At 45.0% G+C, this 18,625-nt stretch overlaps 1 protein-coding gene across 1 annotated transcript in view; it reads left to right on the top strand.

Annotated features, from left to right (window-relative positions):
- The window catches only part of Suclg1 (succinate-CoA ligase GDP/ADP-forming subunit alpha), a 29,803-nt gene extending 11,874 nt beyond the window's left edge, over nt 1-17,929 (top strand). Inside the window, exons 3-9 of the mRNA XM_050130241.1 lie at nt 3,210-3,326; nt 5,150-5,362; nt 5,546-5,603; nt 10,175-10,258; nt 12,011-12,162; nt 15,763-15,951; nt 17,707-17,929. Of these exons, the coding sequence (XP_049986198.1) occupies nt 3,210-3,326; nt 5,150-5,362; nt 5,546-5,603; nt 10,175-10,258; nt 12,011-12,162; nt 15,763-15,951; nt 17,707-17,733 (840 nt within the window). The 3' untranslated portion in view covers nt 17,734-17,929. The remainder of the gene's footprint in view (nt 1-3,209; nt 3,327-5,149; nt 5,363-5,545; nt 5,604-10,174; nt 10,259-12,010; nt 12,163-15,762; nt 15,952-17,706) is intronic.
- The last annotated feature ends 696 nt before the right edge of the window (nt 17,930-18,625 follow it).

Raw genomic sequence — 18,625 nt, 5'->3', positions numbered from 1 at the left:
TCTCAAAGTTGTTTTGATTTGCATTTCCCTGATCGCTAAGGAGGTTGAACATGACCTTAAGTGTCTTTTGGCCATTTGAACTTCTTCTGTTGAGAATTCTCTGTTCAGTTCAATGTCCCATTTTTTAATTGGGTTAATTAGCATTTGAAAGTCTAGTTTCTTGAGTTCTCTATATATTTTGGAGATCAGACCTTTGTCTGTTGCGGGGTTGGTGAAGATCTTCTCCCAGTCAGTGGGTTGCCTTTTTGTCTTAGTGACAGTGTCCTTTGCTTTACAGAAGCTTCTCAGTTTTAGTAGGTCCCATTTATTCAATGTTGCCCTTAGTGTCTGTGCTGCTGGGGTTATACATAGAAAGCGATCTCCTGTGCCCATCTGTTGTAGGGTACCCTCAAATTCTTGAGGAAGTTCATTATACTTTTTTTTCCCCTTGAACTTCATATGCCATTCTTGTGACACTTTAACCTCTGGTATCTTTGTAAGAGCTGTGCTCCATATACAAGCACTGTTTGGAACTGACTCTGCTTCCTACATTCAGGAACGATTTGCTCAAGTCTTTTTATTCATCGTCGGCCTGCCTGCCTTCCGTTTTTTGGGACAGAGCCTCACTGTGTAGCCCTGGCTGACCTAGAACTCACTGTGTATATCAGCTGGCTTTGAACTTATGGAGATATGACTACCTCTGCCTCCTGAATTCTAGTTTTTGGGTCTTTTCACTTCCCTTGTGTTTGCATTTTTAGTAATTGTGACTCTTTATGGTCTCAGTTTCTGGTTTTGTTTGTGTTTTTGACTGAATATTGAGCTGAGTGCCACAGAAGCTTGCGGTTTGTCACGTTAGTTCCTTTCTCAGTGCGCACCTTGTATGTTAGAGTGGATTGTAGCCGTGCACATTCAATTGGGTGCTGTGGGTTCTTCACTGGCGCGTAGGAGCTGCAGAAATTGTCCTGGTCTGCACTGGTGACCATGAGAACTGCGAAGAAGCTTCCTGTGCATGGGAGCGCCCTTATTTAGTCACACCTCAGTGCTAGAGGACGGATTCATTGTTACTCAACTGGATGTGCAGCCCAGGCCACTGCTTGTCAGACTCACGAGTAAAGGACCTGTTAGGATGTTGGTTTTGACTTTCTGATCCAATGTTAATCAGTATTTTTGTGAAACACAATAAACATTACAATAGTGTCACACTGTTATGCTTATGAACATTGTTTTAGACTTTTGTTGTTTTTCTTTTGGAGTCTTTTTCTTTTCCTTCTGTCTTACTCACTTTTCACTCTTGATGAGTTGGTCTGTGGACCACACACAGAATAGCACTGTTTAAAGAGAGCGTGCAGAGCGCTGACTCGGCTCTTTCTAAACGCCATCTGTCACTAGCTTCAAGCTAGTTGCTTAATTTGTTTAGGGCTGAGTTTGCTAGTATAAAGAGAAAAGTTTAATTAAAGAACTTCCAAAGTCCTTAAAGTCACAATTTTTATATTAAATGATTAAATACTTAAGTAATCAACTCAATACTCTTAGGGCCTATCACATCGACCCTCCCCTGTTGATTGGTCATTGTTGAGTGTCTGTCATCACTGTCTTCATGGAGTGTTCCTCTCAGCTGAGAGGAGGAAATACATCAGCAAAATTCATGACTGAATTATGTGGTACTAGGAAGTCTAATCACTATGGAGGAACAAACCGGGGGAAGGAGAAAGAGTATGCCTGTTCCGTGTGGCTGGTGTGGGGGAGAAGACTTAGGTCAGGTGGTCAGGCAAGGTTTGCTGTCTGAGCCAGGATCCAAAGGAGATTGTGAGTGAATCTTGGAGAACCTAGGGGGTGTTTTATGCAGGATGCATAGTAAGCCCTTCAGGTAGGCACTGCCTGCCATGTGGAAGCCGCAGACAGGCATGCATGACAGCAACTGTGAGCTGGCAGGTATGGGCTCTGCCATGAGGGCAGATGGCATGTTAACTTCACATTTAGGGAGCTAGACAGATGAAGGATTTTCCTCGGGTTTTATAGGATAACCTTTAGTGATGTGGGGAATGGATTCAAAGGGAGCAACAAAAATAAGCTACTAGGAGTTGAGGTGACGTCAGCCAACACAGTTCCCAGCAGAAGGTAGGAGAGAGACTGGCTGTTTTGAGTATACAGTGGTGAGATTTACTAATGGCTGTAAATTCAGGGTTAAGAGGAAGAAGGTGTGTGTGACATCATACTTTTAGTCTGAATGTCTGTGGGAGTGGAGTCGTCATCAACAGATGGAGCAGATTGAGAGGAGGGCGATCAGGAACTCAGTGTGAATATGTGGAGTTAGAGATGTCTGCCAGCTCTGTAGATAGAGATGTTAGGTAGGCAAATGAGTGTGTGACTGTGGGCAGAGGGCTCGGCTAGTTGTGTGAGTGCGATTGGCAAGGCTCACCCTGTAGACTCTGCTTGCTACCTTGGTAAGGGTGGCATCACAACAGGCATGAACTGAGATAGAAGGGAAAGGAGAACAGGAGGCAACAGAGGCCTGAATGTTAGTGGGGAAGACTCTCCCAGTCTTCGGAGCCATTGTGTTGTGCTTGTTACAGCTGGGTCAGGGTGTGTGTGTGTGTGTGTGTGTGTGTGTGTGTGTGGTATGGCATGTTGTGGGAAGAGTCTGGGAAAAAGGCTGCCAGAGAAAGTGAGTTACAGGGAAGTGTCAGGGAGGTCTGAAAGACTCGCTGCCGATTGACTGATCCTTAGTTAAAGTAGACTAGTTAGCACAGCTGTGGGTTTTCTCTAGTTACTACTTGGCAGTGGGTGTGTGCATGTGTGTGATGGTGGGTGCTGGTGAAATAGATTAAGCCAGCTTGTGCTTTTGCTATCCATGTAATTTAAAGGGAAAGGCCAAGGTTGGACAAATGTAATGATCCATCCTGGATTTGCAGTTGGGCAAAGTGGGGTGCAAAGAGATGAGGAACAGGGAATATGGGATGGCCTTTTAACAAGCAACAGGGCATTTCAGAACAGCAGCCAGTTATAGCAAGTGATAGGAAAGGACCTTCAATGGCTCTTGGCTTTGCAGAAGCCAGTTTACTTCAGTGCTGATGGCAGTGCTTACTCAGTGGGTGAGAGTGCTGGGCTCAGGTTGCTGCCTGGGAGCACCTAGTATGGTTGGTTTTCTTTTCCCAAGTTGCTGAGATTGCCTTTGCTTCTCCACTGTCTCCTTCTGCCTTTTTTATGGATCCTGTGCTTTTTCCTCACAGGGCACCTTTCATAGCCAGCAGGCCTTGGATTATGGCACCAAACTTGTGGGAGGAACCACGCCAGGGAAGGGCGGCAAGACACACCTAGGCTTGCCCGTCTTTAATACTGTGAAGGAAGTAAGTAATGGCTTCTGGGTTTGTGGAGAAAAGGCAACAGGGCAAAGACAGGCGTTCTGTGGGTAAGCACAGGCATTCTGTGGACAAAGGCAGGCAGGCATTCCGTGGGCAAAGACAGGCAATCCGTGGGTAAGACAGGCATTCTGTGGGTAAAGACAGGCGTTCCGTGGGTAAAGACGGACATTCCGTCAATAAAGACAGGCATTCCGTGGGTAAAGACAGGCGTTCCGTGGGCAAAGACAGGCATTCTGTGGGTAAAGACAGGCATTCCGTGGGTAAAGACGGGCATTCCGTGGGTAGAGGTCTCAATTATGTGCCTTTTGGGAGAGTCGCTTGCTGTCTGAATGTCCAGTAACCTAGAGAAATTGGGATTGTGGTAAGATCCAGTACATGAGTTTTGCTAAAGATGTGCACCATCTGGTCATCCTCGTGCCCCTCTTCTTTCTCCCTGACAAGGCCCTTCTTCCCAAGGACTCTTCCCTTCCTACTTTGAGTCTTCATGTGTGTGCCCCACTGAGTTTAATTGGAGTAGTTTGTCTGAGCCTGAACTGGAGGCTACTGTTTAGCAAGGGTACCTTATCAGCAGCTACAGCCCTGAAGAATAAAACAGCTCCCCTTCCTGCAACAAACATCAACTGCTGGTAGTGGGGAGCCTCATGGACCCCTCCCCGGGCTTCAGCATCTCATCTGTAGACTGGGATGATGGGGTCCAGGAGTATCCCAGAAACGGATTCCTATGCAGAGCCTTCACAGGGCTGCTGGGGAGCTGCTGCTGCTCTTGCAGTCTGAACTCTGTAACTCCAGGACTTCCATTAGAGAGGGAGGCATGGCCACACAGAAAGGTTGGAGAACTGGGCTGGGTGCTACATGCTCTTAGTCCCAGCAGAGTTGAGGCCAGACTGGTCTATATAGTGAGTTCAGGACAACCAGCGCTACATAGAGAGATCCTGTCTCAGAAAAACGAAAACAAAACTCCAAAATCAGATGATGAATAGAAGAATGCACATGCACCAAGGCCACATGTGGAGGATCAGGTCATGACCATGGAGAGCACAGGATCAGAGGGACACCTTTAATCTTAATGCCTATTTAAGCCTCGTTCTTACTCTGTTGCCTTGTATGTATCTACACTTAGTATGATTTGTTGATTTCTAGTAAGAATGGATTAAGTAAAATGTCAGGTAAGAACACTTCACTTAAGTGGCCCAGTGGTGAGGTTGAGAGCTCTTGGTGCTCTTCTAGAAGACCCAAGTTTGGTTACTTTCCAGCACCCACACCTTGACTCCTGACAACTGCCTATAATTCAAGCTCCAGGGATCCAGCATCCTTTTCTGACCTCTTAGGGCAGGCGCGAGCATGCATGCATGTGTACACACACACACACACTAAATCTGTATTAAAAGGAACAGTCTACTTTCACCGTTTGTTGATAGTATTTACCATGGATTTAAAATGGGTGCTTAACAGCCAAGTTCTGAGCTCTTGGATTCCCTGGCTTTTCTAAAGACTTGCAGAGCCTGAAGCTGGGCACTGGATCTTGTTAGTGAGTCTGGGGAGGAACAGTGATGCTGTGCATGGACCCAGGGAAAAGAGAACACAGGTGCAAATCCGGCAGTGCTCTCAGGTTTACTGTCCTTTTATAGGGTAAGATGTACTGAACCTTTTAATTTCCAGTGACATTCAAAGGGGACAGAAAAGAGTCTAACCATGTCATGGACTGCAGAGTGAGGAGAGCTGACCATGACCCCTTCCTAGACACTAGTCAAATCAGGTTATCGAGTGCATTTCATTTGTGACTCAACCAATTGTGGTCAATGTTTCAGGCCAAAGAGAAAACAGGAGCGACGGCTTCTGTTATTTATGTGCCTCCTCCTTTTGCTGCTGCCGCCATTGATGAAGCGATTGATGCAGAGATTCCCTTGGTTGTGTGCATCACTGAAGGCATCCCGCAGCAGGATATGGTACGGGTCAGGCACAAACTGACGCGCCAGGGAACGACCAGGCTGATTGGGCCAAACTGCCCTGGAGTCATCAATGTGAGTGCAAAATATGAAGGAAGCCCAGTGTAGTCTTTGTGAAGCCACACAGCTTTGAGTCTGTTGAAGCGTGTGTGCGTGTGTGTGTGTGTGTGTGTGAGGGAGAGAGACAGAGAGAGAGAGACTTTAGAGTTAGAATTTTCTTCAGAACTTTTCTGAAAACTGCACTTTACTTTCCTCCAGCCCGGAGAATGCAAAATTGGCATCATGCCTGGCCACATTCACAAGAAAGGAAAGATAGGTGAGTAAATTTGTTACCTTCTGGTAGACTAAAAAGTGAAAATTTCATCATTCAAACTCACAGGGAATTTGTGACTAAATAAATGTGTGACTGTAATAAATTCGTTCTTACAGTGAGTCAGTGATCTGTCCCAAATTTAATGCATCTATTTGAGAATTGGTTCTAATTCTGTAGGCGCATTGATGGTCTGGGGAGGAGAGTAGTGATTCCTCTTCCATTCAAACTCTGAGTTTGTTTCCTGTATCCGTAGTGAACGTCAGCTTCTGGCTCAGTAGCTGTCTGCTGGATGTGGCATTCACCACTGTTTGTTTATCCATTTTTCTCTGTGGTCGTTTGGGCTGTTTTCAGGTTTGAGCGTTAGGAGCAGGAGGACTAAAATGCAGGCCTTGCTGTGGATACACTTTCATTTCTGTTGGATAAAATTTACAAGAACACAAGTTAAGTTGTTAGACTTTTAAAGAAGCTGCCAGAGAGTTGTAGGAGGTGATTGTGCTGTTTTGTATTCTCGTCACCCGTCATCTTCCAGTGTTCTCGTCTTCAGTGAACTTACTCTTTGGGGGCAGAAATGATATTATGTTGGGTTTTATTTTCTGTCTCTGATGGCTCACGTTGAAGAGTGCCTTCTTCTTTACTCTTGAACAAGAGGGTGCACTTGGAAGAGCAGACACACAGAGACAGGAAGTGCAGGGGTTCGCCTCACAGTCTTCAGTCATTTGGCTAGTCTGAAAAGAGCTGGCACACAGGTCACTGCTCCAAGGAGACAAGGTTCCTGCTCCAGGCCTTGAGGAAACTTGAGGTAGTTTCCTGAAGTGAGCCCCCAAATTATTAGAAGTAATTTTGGGGTCACAGTGAAAGATACTACCATTTCAAGGGAAGGCAAACTTTATTCCTGAGCAAGAGGTGTACTTGGTAAGGTTCCTGCTCCAGGCCATCAGATTCCTAGAATAAAGCTATCGGCCTAAAAACAAAGTTTTACTGGGTGCTGCTGGGGGGATTAAAACATTTACACAAAAGGTTTTCAAGGTAGGAGATAAAAGGATTTTAATTCCTTGTCCTTAACACAAATTTTTAGGATTTGATGGAAAAGTCTCATATTTGACATTTCTTATGAAGCCCTCTTTTTTCTGTAAACACTGCTTTCTTCAAACTCACTAACATGTGCTAAGAAACTAATCCTGAGGTAGGCTTTTGTTAGCATGATTTCAGGTGAGCCCGCCTTCCTAGGGAGGGTTCCTTGGAGATTTACCTGGCCCTTTGGAATGCTGGGTCTGTCTCTAGGCCAGAGTTTCTGTTCTCTTGACTGGAAGTGGTTTTCTCTTATGGCCTTCATTGCAGCTTTAACGTTCACCCCTCCCCAAAGAGGTAACTAGAATCATCCAGGAACCAGATCAGAGATAGAGCTCCTAAAATACTTCTGACCTCTGGCGGGGATGAAGCTACTAAATGTCCAAATCAAAGTCCATTAGAATCTGTTGGGCTCCTTGGTTTCCTTAGCTTCTACGGTTGGTCTCCAGGGTAATGAACTTGCAATCTACTTTGCATGCTCTTTGATAACTGCTAAAAGTCTGATGTCTGGCCTGTGTGGCTTCACAGAAGTTATAGCTGTGGACACCAGGTGTTGTCATCTGGATGTGTTGTGGCCTTTCCTCCGCCCACAGGCACAAATTGCTGCTTGGCCTCCTTTTATCCCACTTGAACATTATGTAGGCTGAGATCAGATGGAACTGTGACTTCCCATGTTGGCAGGAATTTAAGACCTTTGATAACCAGTTTGTTAAAGTAGTTAATCCTAATTTAAAACACTAGCAGCCTTGTGACACTTCTCCTAATTAGAAAAGTAGTTTCTGAGCAACATCTTCTGAGGCAGTCAGATTTACTCGTATCACAAGACTGACTTTGTTGCTTCTACCAGACCTGACAGAAGGATTCCCAGGTTCTCTGAGGGAACTGAAAGTTATCTAGGTTATTTTCCCGTCCTGCATTGTCTTGTGCTCAATTTTCTTTATGGAGGTCTCTTGCACTGAGTTTCATGTCAAAGGCAAGTTTTATCTTTAGGATACACTGACCACCAAAGGACTGCGTTGTTGTCTCCATAGCCCTTCTACCTTTGGCTTGTGCACAGAGTGGTTCTTGTTCCTTTCCTTGGGCTCCCCCTGTATAGTCCAGAGACTTCCAAACCTGGATTCTTTTGCTAACTTGGAGGATGCCAGAGGCCCAGTACCCAAGAGCCACCAAAAAGGATCTGGTAGGCTGTGTTTACACTAGGGGGGGATCTGAGGTACTCCTTCAGGTGAGGTAGTTTCCTGAAGTGAGCCCTTAAATTATTAGAGGTAATTTTGGGGTCACAGTGAAAGATACTACCATTTCAAGGGAGGCAAACTTTATTCCTGAGCAAGAGGTATACTTGGTAAGAGTGAGCCAGGAACATTTTTTCCATTACTGTTTCTGTGTCCCATCTGAAACTTATTTTGCTTGCACAAACTTTAATGTCACAAACTTTCTCAAAATGCCTTGGGAGATTGTACTGTGACTTGTTTGGTTCTTTAAGACCGTGGCCAATCCGCAATTCAAAGTTAGCTGTGCTAGTTTTAAATTAGACTGTGCAGCTAACTTTGACTGTCTGTAGAAATAGCTGGTAGCAGTGTTCATCTCTACCTGTGACCATAACTATCAGTGCTAAATCGGAACAGTTGCATTGTGGGGCATTGCTGATGGTGTAGTCTGCAGAATTAGGTTAAACATCACACTTTTTGTTGATTACTTTCTTCTTTGAACTTGTCAGCCCTGCTGCCAGCGGTTCATAAGGAAGGGAGGTTGCAGGAGCCCCAGTGGGCCTGCTTCATACAGCCTGGTGCCTGTTTAAGTAGTGTTTATGTTCTTTGGTCTGCTGCTAATAGTTTGTAGAGTTTGCTACAATACCCAGAGAGAACAAAATAGTTACCCATAGGTCACTGAGGCTACTGAGTATTGTCTTCACCAGCCCTGACCTCTAGAGGGAAGGGAGTCTGTGTGTTCTTCTGCTGTGCTCTATGGTGACCCGTTTAGAGAAGAAAGTTGTTCTTTCTTGGAAATATTTAGGGTCACATTGTGGCACATAAGCCCCTCTCTTAAGAGCTGTAGGAAGCAGAAACGACAAGGAGACTGAGAAAAGCAGATCCCATCTCAGTCCTGTTGGGGCAGTCCAGGAGGACCTGTGTGGGAAAGCAGCACTCGGACTTTGTGTGGCTTTGATGGATAGTTGGCATGTTTGTCAGAGGGTGGAAAGGTGGTGCTCCATTTGAAGCAAAATGAATAGGAAAAGGTGGGGAAGCATGAAGGATAGTGGAGGAACAACACAGTTCTTTAAACACATTAAGGGATAGGCCAGGGCTGTGGGAAAGAGTTGTACTCGGCTAGGGAGTTGGTGCAGTTCTCCGTGAGCTGAAATATTGTCAGGGAGCTGTGGGTCTGGGCAGCCGAGAAACAAATGATCAGTCTCCACCTATGGAACCCATCTAAAGATCCACATGGCGGCATGCTGGAGCTCCAGGCATGCTTGCTTCCAGTGTGGCTGTTTCACGTGGAGAATCTGCAGTCTTGTCTCCCTGAGTCCAAGGGCAGAGGTGTGTTTGCATAGATCACGTATGTCATGCCCATGAGTGTGCAGTGACAGAGGAGACGCAGCACTTTGCCTAAGACTGAACATCCTGCCTGGAAGCTGAGGTTAGCTGATGGTCATGGTTTTGGTGTTAGTGAGACAAGAATTCTCCTACCTGTATGACCCATAGGAGGTCATAGTCTTAGGACAAAGTCTTACCCAAGGCAGGAGATTCAGGACAGCAACCCATGGGCATACTAGAGCTGTCCAAGCTTCAGAGTCAATGCTCTGATGTGTTTTATGTGACATTCAAAAACTTAATCCTTTGTAAAAACCAAAGTTAGTTAAGCTGTATAGAATTAGGAATCTCTGCATCGCATACCTGTTCTTGTAAGGACTGCATGGATTGCTGCATGGCACTAATTGCCTGGTGAGCTTGACTGGACCCTTGTTGCTGCCCTTCTCCTGTAGATCTTGGTTATGAAGTTAGGTGCTCTCACCACAGGCTTGGTACAGTGAGGAGGTTAAATGGGAGGATAGCTGAATCCAGAGGAATCTTGCCTATATATTGTGTGAAAATTCTTAGAAAAATAGCTGTGGGGAGGGTAGATAATGTTAAATACAATTAATGCTGTTTTATGGTTTAGTGGCTAGGGTACCTAAAGCCAGTCTGTTCCATTTCCCTGAGCAAGATTATGCTTATCAAGTTCATATTAACATTATGCTCTCCATAAAGAGTCTCAGAAGGGGGATTTTTAAGGTGTTTTTTTTTTGGGGGGTGGGGTTTGTTTCTTTGTCTTGGCATTGGTTTCATCATCAGAAAACTACCCTAACTAATGAAATACTTCCTTTTTTGTCTTTATCATTTGAAGATATAGTTGATTAAAGTGGCAAATTAAGATGTGAATTTTTTTACAATCCTGCGTTAGTTTCATTATCATCTGACAGTCTCTCATCCACACAATCTGAGAGTTTTTATTCTCTTCCTTTTAAGGTATTGTGTCCAGATCCGGCACGCTGACTTACGAAGCAGTTCACCAAACGACCCAAGTTGGCCTAGGGCAGTCCTTGTGCATTGGTGAGTGCTTGGCCAGTCTTTAGTGGAGTGGAGCATCCTTAAGGAACAAGCACAGCGACAAGAACTTACCAGATGGTTTATAAGAGGCTTTGATACCATTTTAGTAAGAGGATGCCACGATCTTACATTTACTCTGCGGAAGTGTGGTGCTTTCTGTATGTTTGGAGATTTGATTACTAGGTTGAGGAGCGCACACCGTAGTACAGGTGGCTGTGGGATGGGCATGGCGCCCGAAGCATCACTAATTTCATTTGCAGTGAAGACATGGCTCCTCACATTTGACTTTCTGTTATCACAGTTTTGTTCTGTGTTTTGTAGTTAGCAAATTTCTTGCCTCACTGTCTCTCTGGGCAACCCCTGAGGCACCTCTGAGCCAAGGCTGAAACATGTACCTTACTGGGCAGAGTCAAGGTTGAGGTTGGCTATCTGCCCTGCGGTTTCTCTGTGTCACACAGCACTGTCCGACACTAAAAAGCCAGAACGGGTTTTACTGAGTACCTGTCTTTTTTTCCTTCCTTCCTTCCTTCCCTCCTTCCCCAAAACTAGATGTTTCTCATTTTAAAATCTTCAAATCCTCAGAATACCTTTTAAAAGTCTATTAAAAGTATCTTTTTATAATAAAAATTATAAAACAGAACCCTACAATATTTTTATTATACTCTAAATAAATACATTCAATTTGAAAACATGAATCAAGCCTTTCTATTTGCAGGACACAGTGTTAGGCACAAGATCATTTGGTGTCATGGAGACTTAAGAACTAAGTTTGAAACAGACTTGCCATTTCCATCTTCTTGAGATTCAGTTCTTGTAACTGGAGGTGATAATGCCCTTCCACAGACGCTGGGCATTCGCTGATGCCGGGTCTCATGCTTGTAAGGCAGACGGGCTTGACACCTGGCTGCCACCTCATCAACACTGTTTCCTCTTCTCAGCTTTATTTCTGAAAGATGTGTTGAAAAGTGAAGATCATTCTCATCCTCAACAAGTTTGTAATTTAAAAACTAAAACATTGGCAGGCAGAGAGTAGGGAACATTTGCTTCATTGCTTTCCAAGTTCTAAAATGTGATGTGCTCAGAGTAGAGCCCTGTGTGCAGGCTCTGCCATTTCCTAACTTGGGATCTGCAGGGCCAGGGAAGCTTCCATCCTGTTGCTCACTGACAGTGCATCTTCAAACTCAGTCCCTGCAGCACTTGTCAAGAATGAGGGAGGGGGACTTGATTGGGGGAGGGGGGATATGGGAGGTGGTGGAAGGGAGGAGGCAGAAATCTTAAATAAATAAAAAAAATAAAATAAAAAGAATTCCTCTTTGCAAAGACACTTGCTCATTGTTCAATCTTGCCGTGTGGTGTACGTCATGCAGATAGCCGACTCTGTCAGAGTAGTGTTTTCAAGTTCATCACGTACGTGCTCAAAGAAGTAGAATCAAGAACAAGTGTCCAAGGGAGACTCACTCCGCACACACCCACGTTCTTACAAGGCACACTTGTTAGTGTGGAGTAGTTTCATGGGTTGTGTAAAGAGAGCTAGTTTTGTGATGATGGCCAGCCGACCCCTACTTACATACATACACCACTGTAAACAGAAACAATGTCATTTGTGATCTTTGAATGTTGAAGAGTAGTGTTGCAATCTAAAAATATTAAAGATAAAGGGTACAAAGAATTAAAAACTGAGTTAGAATATTTCTTGACCTAAGTTCCATGGTTCATCCTTACATTTTGACTAATACTGATATCCTTTGACCTCAGGCATTGGAGGTGACCCCTTTAATGGGACAAATTTTATTGATTGCCTTGATGTCTTCCTCAATGATCCAGCCACAAAAGGCATTATACTGATTGGTGAAATTGGTGGTCATGCTGAAGAACACGCTGCCGAATTCCTGAAGGAACATAACTCAGTAAGTTTGTGTTCGGAAGAATACAGGTCTCTATGCTGACTGACACCAGGGCTTGTTTTAGAAATTATCTTTAATCTTTCATGGATTAATCTCTCAAGAAAACATTGGAGCTACCTTTAAACCTAGACTTTCTATTCTATAACACTCAGATAATTCTAGATTCTGAGCTCGTCCTTTTCCCTGCTTCCCATAATGCTGTTGTCTACTTCTCTACCTTGAGCCCTTTTCCCCAGACATCAACCCACACTGCGTAGCTGATACATTGGCCTCATGCTAAGTGGAGAGAATTCAGGCCGTGGGTGGAAGCCCACACCTGACTTGAGTCTTAAATCCAAGGTCCCTGGTTTTCTTTAAATTCCAAGGGAAATAGCTGCTCTTTGCCTTTCTCAAGGTTGACCCTCTAAAGAACCTTTCCTTTACAGCCTTCTCGGTGATCTTCCCCCCTGCTAGCTTTAGTCTGTGCTAGTAGAAGGGACTCAGCTCCACAGAGGTGTTGTGCTCTGGATGTGAAGTGTCCCTGTAAGGTCACGTGTGGAGGGCTTGGTCCCTGGCTGGTAGCACTATGGAGATTATGGAAATTTAGGAGGTGGACCTAGTTGGAGGAAACAGGGCACTAAAGGCAAGTCCTTGAGGCATTATTTTGCCCCGCCCCTTCTTGCTCGCTCTGCTTGCTGACTGCAGAGACCTCAGCAGACCACATTTCTCTGCCCTACATATACCATAGTGGGGAGCATGCCTAGTGTGGAGTGAGCACATCTCTCAAGTTGTCCATTGGAGTGTGTGTCACAGTGGATGTAAGTGTGACTGGAGGCCCTATTTGGCACATGTTCTGGCTCCTTGCAGACCCCCCTGCCACCGCCTCAGATCCATGCCCCGTATGACATGCCAGCTTGCTACTTATGCATGTCAGGGTCTCTTTGGCATAGTCCCTAGAAAGCACTGCGAGTGCTGAGAAATGAGCAGGATAGATTTTTAGCTGCTATCATAAGTTCAGAAAAGTTTGAAAGTTTAAGTAAAAACTGACTTCTCTTTAGAAAAAAATCAGATACTCTATTCTACTGTTAAATTAATATTAAAGTGAATTGGCTCCCAACTCTGATTCCATAGCCAGTTTTCAAGTTTAGTGGGAAACATGCACATTTTTTCCGTTTATTATTTGTTGTAGGAAGCAGCTGTGGGCTGCATTTCTGCCGCCCCGGCTCCCGGCTGTCTGACTAGCTTATGCCCCGAAATAATTACACGGAAACTGTATCTTTTTTTTTTTAAACATTTATTTATTTATTATGTAGACAATATTCTGTCTGTGTGTATGTCTGCAGGCCAGAAGAGGGCACCAGACCCCATTACAGATGGTTGTGAGCCACCCCATGTGGTTGCCGGGAATTGAACTCAGGACCTTTGGAAGAGCAGGCAATGCTCTTAACCACTGAGCCATCTCTCCAGCCCTGAAACTATTCTTTTAAACACTGCTTGGCCCATTAGTTTTAACCTCTTATTGGCTAGCTCTTACATATTGATCTAACCCATATCTAATATTCTGTGTAGCCCACGAGCTGGCTTACCAGGAAAGATCTTAACCTGTGTCTGTCTGGAGTGGGAGAATCATGGTGACTGTCTGACTCGGCTTCTTTCTCCCAGCATTCTGTTCTGTTTTCTCCGCCTACCTAATTTTCTGTACTATCAAAGGCCAAGCATTTTTCTTTATTAATTAACCAATGAAAGGAACAGTTAAGAAAGAAATCACTCCCACATCAATTATTTCTGGTTGGGTTTTGCAGAGTTTGTTTATATCTTACTAATTTTTTTATTGGAGAATCTGATCTGTATGTGGTTCAAGGTTAAGCAGCTTAAGACAAAGTGTTGCATAAAACAGATCATACATGGTGTGGCATAAACAATAAATAGCGTCTACTGAAGGTTGGTGCAGGCAGATGGGGAGGGACAGGAAGAGTCCTCCTGGGCTGTGCTGTGTACACTGAGCCATCGCAGCCAGGCTTGTGTTTAGACTTTTTGTATTTCTCATCACTTGGTCCTCATTTCTCACCACACTTCCCGCTGCCTCATTCCATTTTTCTTCCCTTCAGAAATCTCCATTGACAGAGACAGAGACAGAGTGTAATTTTGTTTGACAGTCAAGCTTATAATCCTTCCCTGGTGTAGCAGCATTGCCATTTTAGGGGGCTCTTAGGGAGCAGATGAAGTAGAAGTTCATACCACAAATAGGAGATCCTCAAAGTCTGTGCAGGGACCACAGGGATGAATGGATGACTGGAGCCTGTTTGCTGTGTGTTCTCTCTCAGGCACTGCAGTGGCGCTGGGCTTAGGGAACGGAGGGAGGGTTTCCTGTTCAGGGATCTCATTGCTTAGTAGGAAAACATGGGAAAAAGAGCACAGCCAGTGTGCTGTGTGTGTGACAGACTCCTGTGAGGGCCAGAGCAGGGCCTCAGGAGCCCGTCATCCCAGGGCATCGGTGAGAAGTGGGAGGAGGCAGACAGCTTCTGTCGGGAGGGAGGGATGGGTCACACGTGTAAAGCTGCATATGTGCACGGAGGGTGAGGAGCATTTTGAGCCAGGTGCAGAGAAGTCAGGGCGTGACATCTACAGCAGGAAAGAGCTGTGGGAGTCAAGGCCAGAGCCAGCCACAGCAGACCTTCATAACCTGGTAGAACCTGCAGAACCAGTGGGCTAGGTCCAGGGATCTGTGGCTAAAAAGAAAATTGGTTTCATTTAATGTTCCCAATGAAACAAGAGTTAGTTATTAGCTTTATTAAACTGTGACCCTTGAGTGAAGCTCTTGATTCCATGCTTCAGACTTGTTCTTTTTGGATTCCTTATGAAATCTGACTATATAGTCATGTGTTGCTGTGTGGTATCTCATGATGGATTGATATGTAATCATTTATTTTGATAGTATTTCCTCAACTGCAATGTAAGCCCAGAGCTTAGAAACCATTGGTTCCTGTGTATGGGCTTTAAAAAACTTTAATATCAAAATCTAGTACAGTGATAGTTAATGTAAATGAGTTTGTGTTCAGGCTGTATTTTGTTGAACAGTCAGCCTCGACTATCTTAGACGGTAGAATTTTAGAGCAGAGGGAACTAGTGACTGTCGTCCATGTTGATGCATATACAAGGAGGTCCAGATCTGTTAGTGAGGGAATGGAGTCCAAGTCCTGGCTCTTCCCTGTGCCCACCACCCTCATCTTTCTCTTTGAGGACGTTTGTTAAGGATGGGATTATATAATAACTTGACATGGAGTTGTGTAGAAGTCAAACAAGACGACTGGTTGAGCTTGGATCTTTATTGTCACAGGTCAGAAAACGGAATTTTCAGGTAGGTGTGCTGTGTTGGTTATCACAAGAACGGTTCCGTGTGGAACAGCTCGTGGTGGTGACAGTGCCGGTACTTGGCAGATCAAGGTCTCGGGGCAGCTTCTGTGTGGTGTGGAAAGCTGAGTCTCTCCAATGTCCCCGGTTCAGTGTTGGGGTTGAGTGATGGATTTTCCTTCCCAAGCCACTTCCTGTCTACCAAGTCATGGATTTCAGGTCCAGTTTGATTGACTTACTCTTCAAGTGTTTAAAATGTCTTTCTCTCTCCAGGGTCCAAATGCCAAGCCTGTAGTGTCCTTCATTGCTGGTATAACTGCTCCTCCTGGCAGAAGGATGGGCCATGCAGGGGCAATTATTGCTGGAGGAAAAGGTGGCGCTAAAGAGAAGATCTCTGCCCTTCAGAGTGCAGGGGTTGTTGTCAGCATGTCCCCCGCACAGCTGGGGACCACCATGTATAAGGTGAGTACACAGGGGCTGTGTTCCTTCTCTTTCCGTAGCTTAATTTTCTGATGCCCTAATGCAGCGGCTCTCTACCAGGGGGAATCACGACCCTTTCGGGGTCACCTAAGACCATCCTGCATATCAGATGCTGACATTACAATTCATAACAGTAGCAAAGCATAGTTACGAAGTAGCAACAAAATAATTTTATGATGGGGCCCCATAGCATGAGGATCCGTATTAAAGAATTGCAGCATTAGGAAGCTCTAATGTAAACCTTCTAAGCCAGGCTATGGTGGCACACACCTTTATTCCCTGTACTTGATTTGGGAGGCAGAGGCAGGTGGATCCCTGAGATTGAGGCCAGCCTGGTCTACAGAGTGAGCTCCAGGATATCCAGGGCTACCCAGAGAAACCCTACTTGAACCCCCTGCTTCCCCCCTCCCCAGCAATCCCCCCAAAAAACTGATTTAAATGTAGGTATGTTTTTTTTCAGTGACAAGGCATGGTGTCCGCAGAAGCATTTCAGAGGTCACAGGCACACTGATGTGCAGCCTGGGATGTGGAAGGGTTGTAGCTCTGTGTTTCATGTTTGTGGTTTTCCAGGAAATTGGGATGTAGCCATCTTAACTCCACAGGTGTCTGTTTCCAGACCGTGGCTGCAGTTTACTAAGGAAGCAAACAGTATAAAGGTGCTGGGAGTTAGGACCTGAGGAGGGTGGGCCTGTACCTTGCCCTATGCCTTGATTGGCTGTGCTGTGAACGGCTATGCTGTGACTGATTGTGGTGCTGTCCCATTGCTCACTAGTTAGAGGAGCTGCATTGCAGCTGCCTTTGCTTTTCCTTTCTAGTAGGATGCTGTGGTACAAAACCCCCATCCTCAGTTTATCTGTTCCCTGTAGTCTCTGCAGCGATTCTCAGTATGTCTTCTTGAATATCATGGCTCTCTCCCCCTCCTGTGTTTTACTATTTTCCTCTTTGCTCTATGAGAGTTTTAACTTTGACAAAACAGAAAGAAAGGTAGATAAGACAACAGCTCAGTATGGCCTTGTCTTTTAACAACAAAACCCTATGTCTTAAGCTAAAAATAGGCACCAATTATTTTTCTAGAAGGGAATAGTTATCAGAGAATTAAAAATTCTGCTGTCGCGTGTACTTTGCCCTCATGTTAGGGATTCTAAAAGACTCCCTGTTTGATCAAGTCTTTGCATATCTTGCCTTCTGAAAATCATATTCCGTATATGAGGAAGTGTTCTTGAAACTCAGGAAAGGGTAAAAAGTAAGCACTTTTTGTAGGGCTTCCCGCTCTGCACCTGCAACTGGCAGGTGGTGTCTGTCCCGTTGCTCCTGCCTGCCTGCTAACGTGGCTCCTTCTGTTCAGGCAATTGTGTGTTTCAGGCATTTCTAAGGTTTTTGACATTTTGTTCAAATTCTAGTTGAATCAGTGTTGAGTTTTATTCTCTGGAAAGTCTTATTGCCTTATTAAAGGGCCTGTTGCATTTGCATACATGGCGTTATAGGCTTGATAAGCAGTGGTGCCCATCAACCCAGCAGTGATTTTGCAGTGAAGACAGGATTATTAAAGCCTGTGGCTCTGGCGTTTACAGGAAGAAGTCAAACTGTCGCTCTGGCACTGAGGCAGACTGGTTTGAAAGTAGTTACCTAGTGTCCAGTACATTTATCTGTGCAGAGTCAAGGTCCTAGAGATGATACTTTGAAGGTCGCGGTCCCTTGAATGTAATGTGTGTCTTTTCTTCTCTTCTGTTTGTGAAGGAATTTGAAAAGAGGAAGATGCTATGAAGGACACAGGTGAAGTTCTCTAACGCAGTGCAAGGACTCGCCTAGGCTGAGAGCCAGTCCAGAGTTGTCAGCCCAAGCATCTCACGCTGGCCTCTCAGTCCACGGGAAGCCCAGGCAAATCTGAGAAAGTTCTAAATTGACCTATTTTCACTTACTGTGTAACAGAGACATAATAAATCTTATCATTTGATTTGAACATGGTTGTGGACACTTGACATTGTTCTGGGAGTGGTGGGGATGGAGGTGTGTGTGTGTGTGTGTGTGTGTGTGTGTGTGCACATGTGTGTGTGCGTGCACGTGCATGCACACATACCCTTGCTTTTGGCTCTGTGGAAAGCATAGGAGACTTTTGGCAGAATGCACTATAACAACTCTGTCATTTGTCTAATTCTAGACTAGACCTCAGGCCTTTGAATGGTAGTTAACTCATTTGCATATGGAAGTCTTCACTGTCCAGTTTACCAGGGAGTAGGACATAGGAAGGCAGCCTGGCTTCCTCTGGAGTGGCTCCCATCCCTGCCTTCATCACTGTCACACTTGCGGCTGGATGCTCCTGCACTCGGGAAATGGGGAGTGCTCACTGAAGTGCTCCACTGCAGCCAGCACGGGGCACCTCCTCCTTCCACATCCTAACCTGTGGTTTGGATATTTACTGCAAGAAGGAAGAAAACTATTGGCTGTGCAGTCTTGTGTTTAAAAAAAAAAAAAACCTTGTTAACTAGAAGTTCCGGTGGGAATTTGTCACTAAATATGACATACCCGACCCTAACTTACATTCTGCAGTGGGAAAATATTCTCAAGTTCTGTAACTACCCTGAAAAGAAGCAGTAGCTTTAAAAAGGAGAAGTCCCTGAGGGAAGGCTAGGTGGAGTCTTCCCGGACAGGACACCTT

This window comes from Alexandromys fortis, unplaced genomic scaffold (genome assembly GCF_014885135.2).
Source record: "Alexandromys fortis isolate MF-2015 unplaced genomic scaffold, M_Fortis_MF-2015_v1.1 scaffold_336, whole genome shotgun sequence".
Taxonomy (NCBI): Eukaryota; Metazoa; Chordata; class Mammalia; order Rodentia; family Cricetidae; genus Alexandromys; species Alexandromys fortis.
Note: the sequence above shows the minus strand (reverse complement) of the source record. Positions and strands in the feature narration are given on the sequence as shown.